Genomic DNA, 17,937 nt, shown 5'->3' on the forward strand with positions numbered 1-17,937 from the left:
CTGTCCAGTGTTTGTGTTCTTTTGCCCATCTTAATCTTTTATTTTTATTGGCCAGTCTGAGATATGTCTTTTTCTTTGCAACTCTGCCTAGAAGGCCAGCATCCCGGAATCGCCTCTTCACTGTTGACATTGAGACGTGTTTTGCAGGTACTATTTAATGAAGCTGCCAGTTGAGGACTTGTGAGGCATCTGTTTCTCAGACTAGACACTCTAAAGTACTTATCCTCTTACTCAGTTGTGCACCGGGGCCTCCCACTCCTCTTTCTATTCTGGTTAGAGCCAGTTTGCCCTGTTCTGTGAAGGGAGTAGTACACAGTGTTGTACGAGATCTTCAGTTTCTTGGCAATTTCTCACATGGAATACCCTTCATTTCTCAGAACAAGAATAGACTGGCGAGTTTCAGAAGAAAGGTCTTTGTTTCTGGCCATTTTGAGCCTGTAATCGAACACACAAATGTTGATGCTCCAGATACTCAACTAGTCTATAGAAGGCCAGTTGTATTGCTTCTTCAATTAGAACAACAGTTTTCAGCTGTGCTAACATCATTTCAAAAGGGTTTTCTAATGATCAATTAGCCTTTTAAAATGATAAACTTGGATTAGCTAACACAATGTGCCATTGGAACACAGGAGTGATGGTTGCTGATAATGGGCCTCTGTACGCCTACATAGATATTCCATTAAAAATCATCAATTTCCAGCTACAATAGTCATTTACAACATTAACAATGTCTACACTGCATTTCTGATCAATTTGATGTTATTTTAGTGGACAAAAAAAAGCTTTTCTTTCAAAAACAAGGACATTTCTAAGTGACCCCAAACTTTTGAACGATAGTGTATTTGTTACCATTCCACCAATTCAGTCCCAACCATTCTGCCTGTTCTGCCCAATTAAGGTGCTACCAACCTCCTGTGCTAAAAATCCAGATTAAACTATGTGATGAACATTTAGTCTTCAGTACACATGAGAAAGTAATGACTCTGAGCAACCTTGTCCGCTCTCTCCCCGGCACTAACTGAATGGGTTTGTCAGTCTTGCTTTCCCCGCCTCTCCCCTGGGGTCCTTCTGCCATTCCTCTGTGTTTGCACCTGGGTGTGCCGGATCAGTTTACGGGGTCTGGCACAGATACCTGTCTGACGAGCTCGATCGCTACAACCCTTCAGCCTCCAGGTGCGACAGCTAGGAGGCAGGCCGATGCTGGGGAGGAGCCCTGTAGCAGATAGGTAGATATAAGCCAGCTGCCACCAGAGAGGAGTCACTCAGAGGGGCTTGACTTTCCTCTTAGTAAGCGTACCTGCTTCACCAATCCTCTCTGTCTCTCTCTCTCTCCTTTTCTTTTACTCCCCTCAGAGGATCAGAAAAGCTGCAACCATGAGTTACAGGAGCAGTGGCAGCATGAGTGGAGGCTTCAACTCTGGCGGAGGCTTCAGCTCCGGTGGCGGTGGTGGCGGCACTGTGAGGAAGAGCTTCTCAAGCTTCTCCTCTTCAGCAGCCCCTATGGGCTCCAGCCGTATGAGCAGCTCATCCGTTAGACGCTCCGGAGGCGGTGGTGGGGGCGGCTTCGGCATGGGCGGTGGTGGAAGTGGAGGAGGCTCCAGCTTCAGCTATATGAGCAGCGGTGGAGGCATGGGCGGCGGCGGAGGCGGTGGAGGCTTTGGCATGGGCGGCGGCGGTGGAGGCTTTGGCATGGGTGGCGGCGGTGGAGGCTTCGGTGGAGGTGCAGGCTTCGGCATGGGTGGTGGCGGCGGCGGAGGTGGCTTCGCCCCCATCACAGCTGTCACAGTCAACTCAAGCCTGCTTGCCCCCCTCAACCTAGAGATCGACCCCAACATCCAGACCGTCCGCACCAATGAAAAAGATCAGATCAAGGGCCTCAACAACCGCTTTGCCTCCTTCATCGACAAGGTCAGTACACCTTTATCCTCTTAAAGCCCTTCAATCTAAGACGATGTTAAACATATCAAGTATGCCATGACTTTGGGCCTGTCCAAGTAAATTTAAATATATTGCATTGCTCCTCATCTACCATATGCCAGCACAAAGAGGGAGCAGATATCCTGCAAAGGAGATACTGCAAAGGGATACTGCAAAGTATCTGCAAAAAGGACACTTTGCAATAGCAGTTTATGGCTGGGATGTTGTTTTATGGTACTGGCTGCAAATAGCACACTTGAATAGTTGCAAAGCTGTGTATCTTGTGTGCTACTGTAGGGCTCATGAAATATTTCACAGCCACTGATAATGCAGCCCCCGGAAAACCGGACCATTTGGGATCCAGTTAGAACTGGCTCTGAAAACAAATACACAGAATGATATAGTGACTACATCCTCTACCTGAATGTATAAACAGGGGCATATCACCTTATCACAGGTGGTCAACGTCCTAATGTGCAGCCTGTTGCATCGGAACTGACAGCTGAGTAGTTTTCTTTGACCGTAATTGCCCTGGCTCTGTGAGTATGGGATTGGGGGGTGAGTTTGGAAACCATAGCCCAATGAGGGAAGGGATCAGGTTATAGCCCCATTCCCATGGCAGCAGGAAGGGACACACTGGCTTTCAATAGAATGCTATGTCTCTGATGGTGCACCTGAGAGTTTATCCTCTCTCCCATCTCTCCCTCACAACCTGCAGAGACACAGACACACACCTGCCCAAAGTTGAAGCTAATATGGCAAATAATATACTTTATCCATATGTCTGAAACAGCAAGGAGCTGTGTTAAATTAAAGGTTCTTCCTAAACACTTTCATCTTTCCGACTACAGCACTATAGACAATAGTGAAAATCAGACATTTTCTGAAGGGAGAGTTAGAAACACACCCTGTTAGTGAAACTGCACAGTCAGCTTTTCACAGGTTCTAACCACACCTGCTTTTATTTTGGATGAGCGGACAGATTCAATTCAATTACCTCATTTGCCTTCTTCTGCAAAACAATTGTATTTACCTTGTGCAATGTAAAATACATCAATTAACCCTTAATTTTGCTGCTGTTACAGTCACAAATCATTAAATGCCTTCAGGCAGGTCATTTTCAAATTCTGCAGAATGCCTTATAATTACAGTGCACGGCAGCAGGTAAATTCATTCACTAATAGGCGATTCCACCTCAGGCTAAGGCAGGGAAACCCAGCCATATCTGCTGGGACTTGCTATTACTTAGAATTAGGGGGGCGAAGGCGTGGCAGGCCTTAGCCCCTCTAATCTCCCTCCCGCCCAGGTACCTCACATGGAAGGAATCTTCTGGGAGCGAGATATAAAGTGGATAGATCTCTCCATGTCTGCCCCAGCCCTTAGGGAATGACTCAGCTCAGTACAATAGCCTATGGAGGGCTGTGTGTGCAAGTCCCTCCTTTTTTACAGAGGTGTGGGAGAATGCCAGCTCTGTCTGAGAAAGTCCCAATAAAAACTTCAAGCAGACCGTCTTCATTACCTCAGTCTAATCTTGAACCACTACATAAATACATAAGTAAACCTTGCCAGGGAGATGTTGCCAAGGCAACATCACATGATACAACTGGATATGATATAATATGACATAACCCAATTTAAATTCTCAATGTAATGGAAGATGTGTGCCAACCTGTTTCTTGCAGTAAATATGACACCTGGTTGTAACTATTTTATTTCTCTCTCTACACACAGGTACGCTTCCTGGAACAGCAGAACAAGATGCTGGAGACTAAGTGGAGCCTCCTGCAGGACCAAACAACCACCCGCTCCAACATTGATGCCATGTTCGAGGCCTACATTGCCAACCTGCGCAGACAGCTCGACGGCCTGGGAGGAGAGAAGGTCAAGCTGGAAGGAGAGCTGACAAACATGCAGGGTCTGGTGGAGGACTTCAAGAACAAGTAAGTTTTACACGAGAAATTGTATGGATGTTCTAACTGTCCTACATGCTGGCCTATGTAACCATTGGTAATCTGTTTTTCCAGATATGAAGATGAAATCAACAAGCGTGCCGCAGTGGAGAACGAGTTTGTCCTCCTCAAGAAGGATGTTGATAGTGCCTACATGAACAAGATTGAGTTAGAGGCCAAGGTCGACGCCCTTCAGGATGAGATCAACTTCCTCAGGGCCATCTATGAAGCGGTGAGGGCCATGTCAAACCACAATAAGCTTAGTCTTCGAAGAGCTGTGATATAAACAAAAAATAATCAACATTATGGCTTTCCTGACGTCCTTCTCTCTCATCTTTCTCCAGGAGCTGAGTGAGCTGCAGGGCCAGATTAAGGACACCTCAGTGGTGGTGGAGATGGACAACAGCCGTAACCTGGACATGGACTCCATTGTGGCTGAAGTGCGCGCCCAGTATGAGGACATTGCCAACCGCAGCAGAGCCGAGGCCGAGTCATGGTACAAGCAGAAGGTATGAGGAGACTTAAGTATATTTCTATGGATTTCCTATAAATGAGAGGTGCAGTAAAATATAATACATAGGCTTTAGACTGACTAATGACTGTGCCAATCCTCTCATCCTTCAGTTTGAGGAGATGCAGTCCACTGCAGGACAACATGGGGACGATCTGCGCAACACCAAGTCAGAGATTGCCGAGCTGAACCGCATGATCAGCCGTCTCCAAAACGAGATTGAAAACGTCAAGGGACAGGTATGTACAGTATGCTGGCAAATGACGGTCAATTCGAAATAGCATCAGGTCTGGCACAACACTAACATTCAATTAAGTGAAAACATCAGTCTTACTTCTGATCTTGTCTTTTCTTTACCTGGTAGCGTTCTACCCTTGAAGGCCAGATCGCCGAGGCTGAGGAGCGCGGGGAGATGGCAGTGAAGGACGCCAAGCTCCGCATCAGAGACCTGGAGGATGCCCTACAGAGAGCCAAGCAGGACATGGCCCGGCAAGTGCGCGAATACCAGGAGCTGATGAACGTCAAGCTGGCCCTGGACATTGAGATCGCCACCTACAGGAAACTGCTGGAAGGAGAGGAGGACAGGTAAGCACAGGATCAAATAAAGACATGGTGAAACAAAATGAGACAAATGCATGGCTAGGAAATGTAAAGGCACAAGAAATGGAAAATCTTCTAGATGCAGTCAGCTCTTTCACTATAGTAGATGCTTAGAGATTATGTCAACTAATCTATGAATCTTTACAAAGAATGACCTCTGGAGGTGGAACTGCAACCATCCACATAACCTCCGGCAGCAGCGGTGGTGGTGGCGGTAAGAACTTAATACATATGCGTTTAAATTCAGTTGGACAATAAAAATAAAATAATACTTGTAGGTCTGATTATCACCATCATCAGTCCAAGTATTGACTTTGCCCCTTCCATCTTTCTCTCCCAGGCGGAGGTGGAGGATTCGGCATGGGCGGAGGCGGCGGAGGCGGTGGAGGTGGCTTCGGATATGGCGGCGGCAGTGGCATGTCCATGAAAAGCGGTGGTGGCTTTGGCATGAGCGGTGGTGGTGGCGGCGGTGGCTTTGGCATGAGCGGCGGCGGTGGCGGCGGTGGCTTTGGCATGAGCGGCGGCGGTGGCGGCGTGTCCATGTCCCGCTCCTCCATGACCTCCACATCCAAACGCTTCTAAACACAGGAGTCTGTATGTCTGTCCCCACCTCCCCCTCTCCTCTCCCTCCACAACCAAAACAAGCTACAAACTCCTCCTGTCACATGCAGGCACAGAGCGTCCACTGATCTAACCTTATAACCCAGGATGGGCTGTTATATCTGACCCCCTCCTTAGCTGCATATGCCCATAGCTACTGGCTGGTAGGAAATAGTGGATGATATCAGAGGATGCACTGAATGCTGACAGATCTTTTTTATCCCAATGTTTCCAGTGTTTTATTCCTGCTACCTCTTGAGCATCCTGTCCCTCACAGGTTCAGAACATAGCCCTTTAAGATAGAGGCAGTGATAGTAAGAACCGGAAGCAGAAAATTAAGTCTACTCCCTCTTCAGTCAGCCTGGCTGTCTTTAACTTGCTGGATGGTGCCTGTCATGGTGACACAACATTGGTTGGCGGTGCTGTGACAGTGCATCTTCATAAGGCAACACTAGCTTCTCATCGCACACAACATAGTGGCAGTTTCCAAATGAGCCGGCAAGCAGGTGCCATGTTGTTCACTAAATGTTGAGACAACTGACAGTACAACATGCCCCTACCCCCTGTGGTCCACTGCCCCCATATTGCTGTGCATTGTGGTGAATGCCAGATCAACTTAAGCAGCTATACTAAAGTGACACCCCCTTTCTCTGGGGTAAACAATCTAGCATTAACTCTTAATTCTCCCTTTCCTAGGGACAATGGGTTCTCCACTGAGGTTTGCAAACAGTGTTCGGTTCTGTTTTTCTTTTCATTCTGATCAATAAGGGATGACTGGTACACCCAGATTTATTGAATGTAATTGATCATGTGTTATCAACAAAACATCCTGAATAAATCTGAGTTTTATAAAATACTTGTGTTGAACATTTTTATTCTGATTGTATATAGGGGCGGCAGGTAGCCTAGCCTAGTGGTTAGAGTGTTGGGCCAGTAACCGAAAGGTTGCTGGATTGAATCCCCGAGCTGACAAGGTAAAATCTGTAATTCTACCCCTGAACAAGGCAGTTACCCACTGTTTCCCGGTACGTCATCCCTGTAAATAAGAGTTTGCTCTTAATAACTGACTTGCCTAGTTAATAACACTTTAAAAAAAAATATATGTTCTATTTACATAGACGGTCAGACACTGATAACAATTGGGTAGAAAATGGCTCTAGATTTGGGGTCAGTTGAGTAGCATTCAGAAGAATGAGACACAATGACATTACTGATAGGGCTGATAGGATTACTTAAAGCAACAACAGTAGTAAAATTGTCAGTTGAGTATCCATCAGAAGAAGGAGAAACGATGACATTACTGACAGGGCTTATAGCAAAACTTAAAGCAACAACAGCATTAATGTTCTTAAAGAGTTAACTTAATTTAAATGAACTCAATGCCTTCTTGACAGTTTAATCCACTTTGGCAAGTAAACGTAATCCTTATGACTCAACACCTTGTTTTTATTTAATACCCATGGATACAAGCTGTTACACGGTGCATACCCAGATATTATATAACCTATCGTCAAGGCCTCTGACACAACGTAAAGGGATCTATCATCACTATGAACTATAGCTAAACGCCAAGTTATTAAAGGGATAGTTCACCCAAATTACAAAAGTACATTTGTTTCCCTTACCCTGTAAGCAGTCTATGGACAAGGTATGCATGCTATACTTTAGTTTTGTTTACCTGGGCGTTGTTTCAAATGCTGCCTTTTTAGCATTTGTGGCAGAAATCCAATGCAAGTCAATGGTACCTGTAATAGCATTTCCGTGCTTCATGCTGTCATACTTTGTCCATAAACTGCTTACAGGGTAACGATACCAATATGTAATTTAAATACTTACATCTGCTTCAATTTCGACAGGTAAGCTACAGGCAGACAACTTTAACTAATGTAAGATATGCATATGTCTACCATACCACAACTGAAGTGACAACTTGACCTATTTAACCCATTCACAAAAACACATCCCTCAGCTTATGCTGCCCTCTAGTGAGAATAGAGGGCAGCATACAGTAATAATATTATACTGAACAGGTGCCGTCTACTGTACAGTATGTGTATTTATTCTTTCAGATTCTGTTTTCCGGTATCTAACATAATCTTTCATTTTAACCACATGAAAAAATAATACAGTTTACTACAGAATACTAGAGTTACCTATAGAACACTACAAATCAAATCAAATCAAATTGTTTTTGTCACATGCGTCGAATACAACAGGTGTAGACCTTATAGTGAAATGCTAGCTTACAAATATGTGTTAAGTAACAGATAATTAAAGAGCAGCAGTAAAATAACAGTGACGAGGCTAAATAGAAGGTGTACCAGTACAGAGTCAATGTGCGGGGGCACAGGTTAGACGAGTAATTGAGGTAATATGTACATGTAGGTAGAGTTATTAAAGTGACTATGCATAGATAATAACCAGAGAGTAGCAGCAGCGTAAAAGAGTGGGGGTGCAATAAATCTGGGTAGCCATTTGATTAGCTGTTCAGGAGTCTTATGGCTTGGGGGTAGAAGCTATTAAGAAGCCTTTTGGACATAGACTTGGCGCTCCGGTTCTATCCTGGATCCTGGATGGCAGGAAGCTTGGCCCCAGTGATGTACTGGGCCATACGCATTACCCTCTGTAGTGTCTTGTGGTCGGAGGCCAAGCAGTTGCCATACCAGGCAGTGATGCAACCAGTCAGGATGCTCTTGATGGTGCAGCTGCAGAACTTTTTGAGTATCTGAGGACCCATGCCAAATCTTTTCAGTCTCCTGAGGGGGAATAGGCGTTGTCGTGCCTTCTTCACGACTGTCTTGGTGTGTTTGGACCATGATAGTTTGTTGGTGATGTGGACACCTAGGAACTTGAAGCTCTCAACCTGCTCATCTACAGCCCTGTCGTTGAGAATGGGGGCGTGTTCGGTCCTCCTTATTCTGTAGTTCACAATCATCTCCTTTGTCTTGATCATGTTGAGGGAGAGGTTATTGTCCTGGCACTACACTGCTAGGTCTCTGACCTCCTCCCTACAGGCTGTCTCATCGTTGTTGGTGATCAGGCCTACCACAGTGATCAGGCCTACCACGGCAAACTTAATGATGGTGTTGGAGTCTGTGGATCTGTTGGGGCGGTATGCAAATTGGAGTGGGTCTTGGGTTTCTGGGATAATGGTATTGATGTGACCCATGACCAGCCTTTCAAAGCACTTCATGACGACAGACTTGAGTGCTACGGGTCGGTAGTCATTTACGAAGGTTACCTTGGTGTTCTTGGGCACAGGGACTATGGTGGTTTGCTTGAAACATGTTGATTTTACAGACTCGGTTAGGGACAGGTTGGTCATTACAGGGCTCCCGAGTGGCGCAGTGGTCTAAGGCACTGCATCTCAATGCAAGAGGCGTCACTACAGTCCCTGGTTTGATTCCAGGCTGTATCACATCTGGCTGTGATTGGGCGTCCCATAGGTCGGCGCACAATTGGCCCAGCGTCTTTCGGGTTTGGCCGGGGTAGGCTGTATTTGTAAATAAGAATTTGTTCTTAAAACCATTTAAGGATCCACCCCTTTTTTCAATTTTCGCCTAAAATGACATACCCAAATCTAACTGTCTGAGCTCAGGACCTGAAGCTAGGATATGCATATTCTTGATACCATTTGAAAGGAAAAACTTTGAAGTTTGTGGAAATGTGAAATGAATGTAGGAGAATATAACATATTAGATCTGGTATAATCTAGTGGCCAGCTACAGGCTGTTAGATTTGGGTATGTCATTTTAGTTGAAAATTGAAAAAAAGGGGCGGATCCTTAAGAGGTCATTAACAAGAATTTAAGCTTTCTGCCAATATCAGATATGTCAACATTTTATTGTTACTTACAACCTCATGCTAATTGCATTAGCCTACGTTAGCTCAACCGTCCCACGGAGGACCCACCGGTCCTGTAGAGGTTTTAACTGACTTGCCTAGTTAATTAAAGGCTGTGTGCCTGTGACTTGTTTAAAGATCTTACATCAGCTACGGAGAGAGTGATCACAGTCATCCGGAACAGCTGATGCTCTCATGCATTCTTCAGTGTTGCTTGCCTCGAAGCAAGCAAATAAGTTATTTAGCTCATCTGGTAGGCTCGTGTCACTGGGCAGCTAGCTAATGTTAGCTGGCTGGCTCGTTAGCGAACATTACATATATGTTCTTATTATTTGTATCTCAGATCAATTTGCTTGGCTAGTTAAAGCCTAATGTTAGCTAGCTTACATTGAACCTGGTTAGCTACCTGCAGATTCATGCAGGGTAGTAACGTCATGAGTTGGGATTATGGTTCATTTGCTTACCTAGCTAGCTAGCTACATGTCTTAACAAAAGACTCTCATCTGAGTGTGCCAGAGCGCAGAATAACTGATGAAATTACGAACGCTTAACATCCATTGAATATGGCCGGTTTCGGTAAATGTGGCAAAAAGCGTAATTAAATTGTTGCCAGCAGTACAGTTACAGTCACCAACACTCTGAATAACATGAAAACAGCCTACCAGCTCTGCTAGGGTGAGTAAAAGGGTCAGAGTAGGGTGTTTTCTCATTTGTGTCTGGAAGTAGCTAGCAAGCTAGCCAATGTTAGCCAGTTAGCTTGGGTGCTTGACTGCCGTTGTGAGGTCAGAACGTTCGGATCAACCCTACTCATCAGCCAGAGCGTCCAGTGTGCGCTCTGAACGCTCCGAGAGCGAAACGCTCTGAATTTACAATCTGACAGCACAGTTGCAGTCACCAATGCTCTGGATAATATAACAGGCTAATCAGCTCTGCTAGGGCGAGTGATTTTCAGTGAGCTGTTCTCTCATTTGTGTCTGGAAGTAGCTGGCAAGTTAGCTTGGGTGCTTGACTGCTGTTGTTAGTACAGAACACTCGGATCAACCCTTAAAGAGATGGGTGGGGCTAAAGCTTAAGAGGGTGTGAACGAGGCTTAATGGGTGTAGACAAAGAAGGGCTCTCCAGTAGTAGTACCAAAACATTCAAAGGCCATTTTCTCAAAAGTGAGTTTACAAGTTTATCAAGTTTCAAAGCAGAATAACTTTCCCATTGTTCCTCAACTGTAGTGTATGATATACCATTTTGTAGCTCTGAGTCTCTACTTTTATCCAATGTAAAAAATACAATTTCAAATTCTGCGACATAAGACCGATTTCAGCTGGTCGGTCACATATTATAAATACCTCACATGTTTATCCGACTCCATTAAGATGATTAGCAATATGCAAGAGACTACAGTTGAACCATGTGCAGTCAAGTATTATCCATTTAGCAGACTAAGATCAATGAGATCAATCACCGCCTGGTACGGCAGCTGCTCCGCCCAAAACCGGAAGGCTCTCCAGAGGGTAGTGAGGTCTGCACAACGCATCACCGGGTGCAAACTACCTGCCCTCCAGGACACCTACACCACCCGATGTCACAGGAAGGCCAAAAAGATCATCAAGGACAATAACCACCCAAGCCTCTGCCTGTTTACCCCGCTATCATCCAGAAGGCGAGGTCAGTACAGGTGCATCAAAGCTGGAACCGAGAGACTGAAAAACAGCTTCTATCTCAAGGCCATCAGACTGTTAAACAGCCATCACTAACATTGAGTGGCTGCTGCCAACATACTGACTCAACTCTAGCCAGTTTAGTAATTGGAAAATATATGTAATCAATTTATCACTTGCCACTTTATATTATTTATATTAGATAATGTTTACATAACCTACATTATTCATCTCATATGTATATACTGTACGCCATACCATCTACTGCATCTTGCCATCTTGATGTAATTAGATGTATCATTAGCCACTTTAAACAATGCCACTTTATATAATGTTTTCATAACCTATATTACTCATCTCATATGGATATACTGTACACTATACCATCTACTGCATCTTGCCATCCTGATGTAATGTATCACTAGCCACCTTAAACAATGCTGCTTTATATGTTTTCATGCCCTACAATACTCATCTCATATGTGTAGACCGTACTCCATACCATCTATTAAATCTTGCCTATGCCGTTCGGCCATCACTCATTTATATAGTTTTATGTACATATTCATATTCATTCCTTTACACTTGTGTGTACAAGGTAGTTGTTGCGGTATTGGTAGACTACTTGTTAGATATTACTGCATGGTCGGAACTAGAAGCACAAGCATTTCGCTACGCTTGCATTAACACCTGCTAACCATGTGTATGTGACAAATACATTTGATTTGATTTGATGAATGGTCATGAGAAGCGAATATCAAAGCAAGTATTATTTAATAACTTTGTAAAATGAACGGGTTCACATACAAGGCATAAAGCTTAAGTTACAAGGCAATACTGACATTAACAAAGCATAATTCTAGGCATATAGATCCTAAGGTTAACTTGCAAGACAAAGCATGAACAAAGAGATGCTTACTAGGCCAGAGGCGTAGAAGCCTAGGAAATTAGAATTGATCATACAACCTTCCTCCATGGCTGGAAACAGGATAAGAGAGAGAACAAAGCCATGTAATTCCATTTATAACATCTGAAGGTGTAACCTTTCAACCCAAGACCAACCACCATTGACCAATCAAACGATACCAAGTTTACAGTGTAACCTGACCACAAACGCCCAATCTCCACAGGGTGTCACAGTATCTAAATGCTTGTGTAGCGGATTGGACCACTGTAAATGAGACAGAATTCCTGAGAGGACGATAGCACCTCTGAGCGTAATTTAGAGTTATATATATATATGTAGCATCAGTTATCCTCAGTGAACACATTTCAGATAGATACTGGACATGGATACTATAATATTATTATATCACAACCAATAGTCAGTCTGTATACTGTAACAGAGAGAAACATTTTGGCCCCTCAGTGGAGGAAGGGCTGACTAGTCCTTTGGCATTGTTCTCTGTCTTCCAACTCCAGGCGTCAGAGAGCACATAAATTTGGGCCAAGCCTGCACTACATGGAACCCAATAGGGTTCTACCATAGGAGACCGATAGAGGATTCATTTTTGTATCTGTGCCATTATAGCGTCTGTGACAGAATGTAGTCAATTTTCTTCTCCACGATTGGCTAATCCCTCCTGATGACCCGGTTGGACATGACTCCAACAGGGTCACCAAGAGGGATCAGCCAATGATGTTGAAAGTCCCACCCAGTTGACTACATTAAAATGGTGGAAGCACTCAATGGCGCTGACCATGCTAATACAGCCTTTTAGCCACTAGAGGCCTCTATCAAAAGGGTTACACCAAAAAGGTTTCTTCAAAGGGTTCTCCTATGGGGACAGCCGAAGAACCCTTTTAGGTTCTAGATAGCACCTTTTTTAAAGAGTGTATGACCTTCCCTTTAAATATGAGGGATCCATAAAAATTCTGACATACAGTATGAAGTTTCATAAAGTCATATACCATGTTGTGAAATGTGATACGCAAACTTTTTATAACATGTAATAACATGTTATTCTAGTTTGTCATGTAGTTCATATGCTAAACTCCATGGTTCAAAAACTGGGGGGAGCCAGTGCTCTGTGGCGTCTGTCCCCTACAATGCAGTTGCACTGGGGTTACTGGGGTCGAAAGCCATAATCTCCATGTGGATCAGACCTAACAGGAAAGAACAAAGCATTTTAGAATTGTATCACAGGAATCACACCATATAGTATTTTAGAATTTCATATCCGGAAAGGGAAACTTTGCAGAACTGTAACTGTAAGTCTCCAAGAACCGTGAGAAATTCAGGAGAAATGCCATCAACATGTGCAACCAGGTAATCAGTCATAGAGAAGATATACTCACTACTCCACTCTCCCACGTCAAGCTCCAGGCTTTCAAAGGAGTCGTCATATGTCGGGGAGTCGGGTTCAGATTCTGGGTCATGGAACTCAGCGAGATAGGGGTGTGAGAGGCCCTCTTGAGCCGTCATCCTGGTCTGTGGGTCCAGCAGCAGCATGTTCTCCAGCAGATTCACCGCTGGACAGAGGAACACACAGGACAGAGAGAGAGAGAGAGAGAGGATAGAGAAATATTACATAGAGAAAGGAAGGCATTAGGAAGTAGTGCAGGGAATACAGAGTCAAGCCAGCCCTCAACTGTTCTCAATACAAAGTAGAAAAACGAAGATATTCATAACCACCATACAGGACGTAACATTAGCACAGTGATAATAGACCAACTCACCGTTTACACGCAAGGAGGGAAAGACCTCCTTGAAGTTTTTCTTCTTTTGGATAGGGAGACTCTGTACATATGAGCGAGCCTGCAAGACAATACCAACAATGTTCAACTGTCAACTGTATTTTTTTCAGTGTTATCTCCTTTTTCTTACAAGTTACCACCATAGTGAGCATACTTGTGATTTCAACACCAAAGCTACATTGAATAGTTGCGAGCTGAACAGTTGCCATTAGATTGAGATGACAGTAGGACCTACATCTTTGCTCTGCATCTTCTGCACCAGGGAGGATGGTGGTGTTCCTGTAACGTTGAGGATCTTCTTCAGCTGGTCAATGCCTGAACAGGATGGTCAAGGAGGGTGTAGGGACACACAGTGGAAACCACTACAAGCAAAATACTTAGAGCACTGATCAGTGAACAGTCTGCTACATGATTGGTGTTGTCCCTTGTGCAGCTGCAGAATGATAACGAACACATAAGATAACTACATGATACGTACATCAGTAATATACAAAGAAGTGGGGTACAGAATATCTGTTTTTGTGTTGATGTAAACTTAGTGAGTTATACAGGTGTTAAGAGGAAACATGAGAGGATACTGTCATTGCCTGGGAACAGAACCTGGCCTGTGATCATCTCAGCCAGGATGCAGCCTGCAGACCACAAGTCCACTGAGAGGGTGACAGACACACACAGAATAAATAACACATGAGCTACAGCTGAACCAATAGTACAAGAGTAAGATAACCCCAGAAGTGCAGTGCATGGAATATGAAGCCCAAATAAATGAAAAGGGATTAATTGTGTGTTGGTGATAGGTCACCTGATTGGCTATAGTGCATCCAGTTGAAGATGACCTCTGGTGACCTGTACCAACGTGTCACCACATAGCCTGTCATCTCACTCTCGGCATGTCTTGCTAGACCAAAGTCCAGGATCTGAGATAGAAAGAGAAAGCGAGGGAATGTGAAAGAAAAGTCAATTGAAGCTTATAAAAAGAGAGGCTAATACGTAACCACAACAATCAAACAATAAAGTGTAGTCTTTGAACACCAGTGTGTTATCTTCCTAAATCAAGTAGATTATGTTTATCTTACTGTCTGAAGGTTTTACAATAAAAGGTACAGTATAATTAAACATATAAATGCAGCTTGTTGCCAAATTCTTAATTACCTTTAATTCACAGTTCTCATTCACAGCAAGGTTGCCAGGTTTTAGGTCCTGAATAATACATTTAAAAAACATGTAGGATCTTATATGATCTGGCCACTCAAATGTACTTAGAAATGTATTTCAAGTATATTCATAAGAACCTAATACAAACCCGATGGATGATCCCTGCAGAATGGATATACTAAGGGATAGAAAAATGTAAAGAAACATTATTTTCAGGTGAGTATAAGATTACGATTTAAGATTAAGATCAAGGTCCAACCAAAATTTGACTTCCGCTTTATCCCATCCCTTCTGAAAGATACACGCATAGACAGGTTGAGAGGTCAGAGCATAGGTCTGCCACACTGGGCGTCTGTGGAGCAGTTGTTTTGGGGTGGTTTAAGTGCATTGCTCAAGGGCACACCGGCAGGCAAGGCATCTAGGATTTGATACCAGCAAACCTCCAGTTGCCAACTCATATCCAGACGGATCACTTTTTCCTCACAGATCCGGGATTCAAAATGGCAACCATCCATTTGCTAGCACGCCTCTCTAACGGCTAGGCTACCTGCCACCCCATATAATACAATGATTTCTTAGTAGTGGTGAACACCTTCAGGCCACGTAGCAGCTGGTAGAAGAGGTAAACGATGATGCGATCGGTCAGTCTCCTGCTCTTCATGATGCGACCGAGGTCCTGAGCCACAAAGGGCATTACCATGTAACTGTAACATGGAGGAGAGAGATGGGAAGTCAGATACAAACAGTGTCACCATGTAACTGTGACAGAGAAAAAAAGTAGGGAAAGGGAATGATACAATACGTCATGTGCTAAAGCTACCTCCTCCAACTGAGCATTACAAATGTATAAAATGATTACATAACAAAAAATGCAGGTAACATCATACACTGTGTCTCACATGGTTGCAATCATAACACAGACATAAAATCTATGTTTTAACTGAGCTAACAGATTATATCACACACCCAAGCACATACAAAGGAGCGAAGGGCCCAAGTAAGTAAGCACAAACAAACATGAACAAACCTGCACACACACACACACAGCTTTGTTTTTGGACTGTAAAAATGTTTGACAATTAAAAATCCTATTTTCCCTAACCCCTAACCCTAAATCTAACCCTAACCTAACCCTAAACTTAACCCGAAAAACCCCGAACCTGACCTTAATCCCAAAACCTAATCCTTAAACTTAAAATAGCATTTGAACAAATTCAGGACATTCGGGTGAAATTTTAGGACATCGGGGTCCTAATAATGTAGGAAAACAAGTACACACACACGCGCGCACGATCAAACTCAAACTTCCTGATACACTCTCAGCAGCCTGTCTCGACAAGCTGTGACAACCGGCAGAGGAATGTAGTTCACAGCTCCCCACTTACAACGTGTGGAATTTCTCCAGGGAGACGTCAGGTGTGAAGACATTGAGGAGGCTGATCACCTTAAGGAAAACAACAGGAAGAAGGAAAGTAATGAAGAGTTTATTCCCACAAAAAGTGACCACACAAACATATACGTTGCAGTAACACGAATTCATCGCCAGTAGTACAAGTAGGCCTGACGGAGTACAAGTGTTCTGTGAATATGTTGAATGAAAACACTGGCCTATAAAAGGTGCTATTCCTCTCCACCAAACATAAATAATCAAAGGAAGGAGGCAAAGGAATAAAACTGGATGTCTGGGTGACTGATATTCAACATACTGAATAGTTTCAAACTACAAATGATCCTAATGTGAAGTAGAATGAATAACAATTACTCCATTGTGATGGCTTTTCATTTTTGAGTGTCTGGAATCGCTATCCAAGTGAGTGTATCTCAGATGTCCACAATTATAGTAGTTAATAAGGACTTACATTGTCATGCTGGATATGGCGTAACAGTCTTAGTTCACGGTAGGCCCGTTGAGCGTGGATTAGGGACTGAAAGGGACGATAGAGCTTCTTTATGGCCACCTTCTCCTTAGTCTGCTGGTCAATAGCAGAACTAATGAATAAAACAAGTTGAAAGTCAAATTACATTAGTGTTGGATAGAAGAATTCTGTCACAGAATGTAGGCAAGGGGGTTATAGAATGGTACCCTCAATGCCAATAGTAATGCTTCAAGTCAGTATAGATCAAAGAGTACAGAATCTTTGACTAGCTTTCATGCCAGTTTGACAAATTATTATAAGTAGTACTACAAATAACATTTCAGACGCTTGTGTGTTCATTCTATATTACCGATATCTGGCAGAGGTAAAACTGGGTTTCAAGATGTGTTAATATGGGGCTCGCTCCGGGTTGGGAGTGCAAAATTAGTCTCATCTTGAGACCTGCTTCAATTTGCTAATTTCCTTGAGGCAGTAGTGCCTTTGTTAGCAATGTCCTGAGTCTTTCGTTATTGAAAAGAAATGGAACAACAAGCTGATATTGCACAATATCCAATATTGTAGAACTTTGCATGTGTAACTAATAAGAAATTAATAAACAATTATAGGCTTAGGTAAAGTTGCTCCCTTATTCTGTATATGTTGTGCATGTTTCAATGAGAACAACTGTATTTATACAGTGGTATATTTTAAAGTGTATAAAATGCATGCTGGTTTGGCGAGAAGTTATTCCAGGAAAGCTACCAATAATTGCCCCTTCACAAAGCCCCTTCACTCACCATACTGTCCCGTAAGCGCCCGAGCCAACTGCTTTCAGCGCGATATATTGCTCTGGAACATCCCATGTGGTTTTCTTTATCTCCAGTCTATGGAAACCTGTCTTCACAGGCGATTCCATTTTGTCAATAAAATATGTCGATCTAGTTCAAACCAGTGTGGTACCTATTGGGGATTTTTTTCATAGCCTTGAGGTTTCAATATGACAGGTAAGCAAAGGTAGCCTACAACTGTGAGACCCCACCCCACCTCACGTGATGTAAATGGCTTTCCCACTGCACTGTGTACACACTCACCTGTCGAAGGCTCTGTATAAAACTCATACATAGGCCTACTAGCATAGTAGCCTATAAAATTGCTGC

The 17,937-nt window shown here is 43.5% G+C and overlaps 2 protein-coding genes across 3 annotated transcripts; one reads left to right on the top strand and one right to left on the bottom strand.

The window, feature by feature from the left end:
• Positions 1-1,243: 1,243 nt before the first annotated feature.
• LOC115169005 (keratin, type II cytoskeletal cochleal) lies at positions 1,244-6,431 on the top strand. Its single transcript, XM_029724600.1, has 8 exons — positions 1,244-1,908; positions 3,649-3,857; positions 3,942-4,098; positions 4,211-4,375; positions 4,491-4,616; positions 4,742-4,962; positions 5,127-5,191; positions 5,318-6,431. The coding sequence occupies exons 1-8, from the start codon at positions 1,375-1,377 to the stop codon at positions 5,557-5,559; spliced, it is 1,719 nt and encodes a 572-aa protein (XP_029580460.1). The 5' UTR covers positions 1,244-1,374; the 3' UTR covers positions 5,560-6,431.
• Positions 6,432-11,829: 5,398 nt separating this feature from the next.
• On the bottom strand, positions 11,830-17,937 carry LOC115169006 (mitogen-activated protein kinase 14A). Of its 2 annotated transcripts, XM_029724603.1 has the most exons (13): positions 17,872-17,937; positions 17,578-17,678; positions 16,784-16,913; positions 16,310-16,368; positions 15,517-15,628; positions 15,073-15,102; positions 14,922-14,969; positions 14,572-14,686; positions 14,348-14,419; positions 14,005-14,084; positions 13,752-13,830; positions 13,371-13,544; positions 11,830-13,178 (listed from the first exon to the last, which is right to left on the bottom strand). In XM_029724603.1, exons 1-13 carry the CDS (start codon positions 17,914-17,916, stop codon positions 13,117-13,119), a joined length of 1,107 nt encoding a protein of 368 aa, XP_029580463.1. In that variant the 5' UTR covers positions 17,917-17,937; the 3' UTR covers positions 11,830-13,116. The 2 variants fall into 2 exon arrangements, with proteins under 2 accessions (XP_029580463.1, XP_029580464.1); XM_029724604.1 differs by lacking the exon at positions 17,872-17,937 and having other exon boundaries at positions 17,578-17,828.

Source organism: Salmo trutta, chromosome 30, assembly GCF_901001165.1.
Source record: "Salmo trutta chromosome 30, fSalTru1.1, whole genome shotgun sequence".
NCBI lineage: Eukaryota > Metazoa > Chordata > Actinopteri > Salmoniformes > Salmonidae > Salmo > Salmo trutta.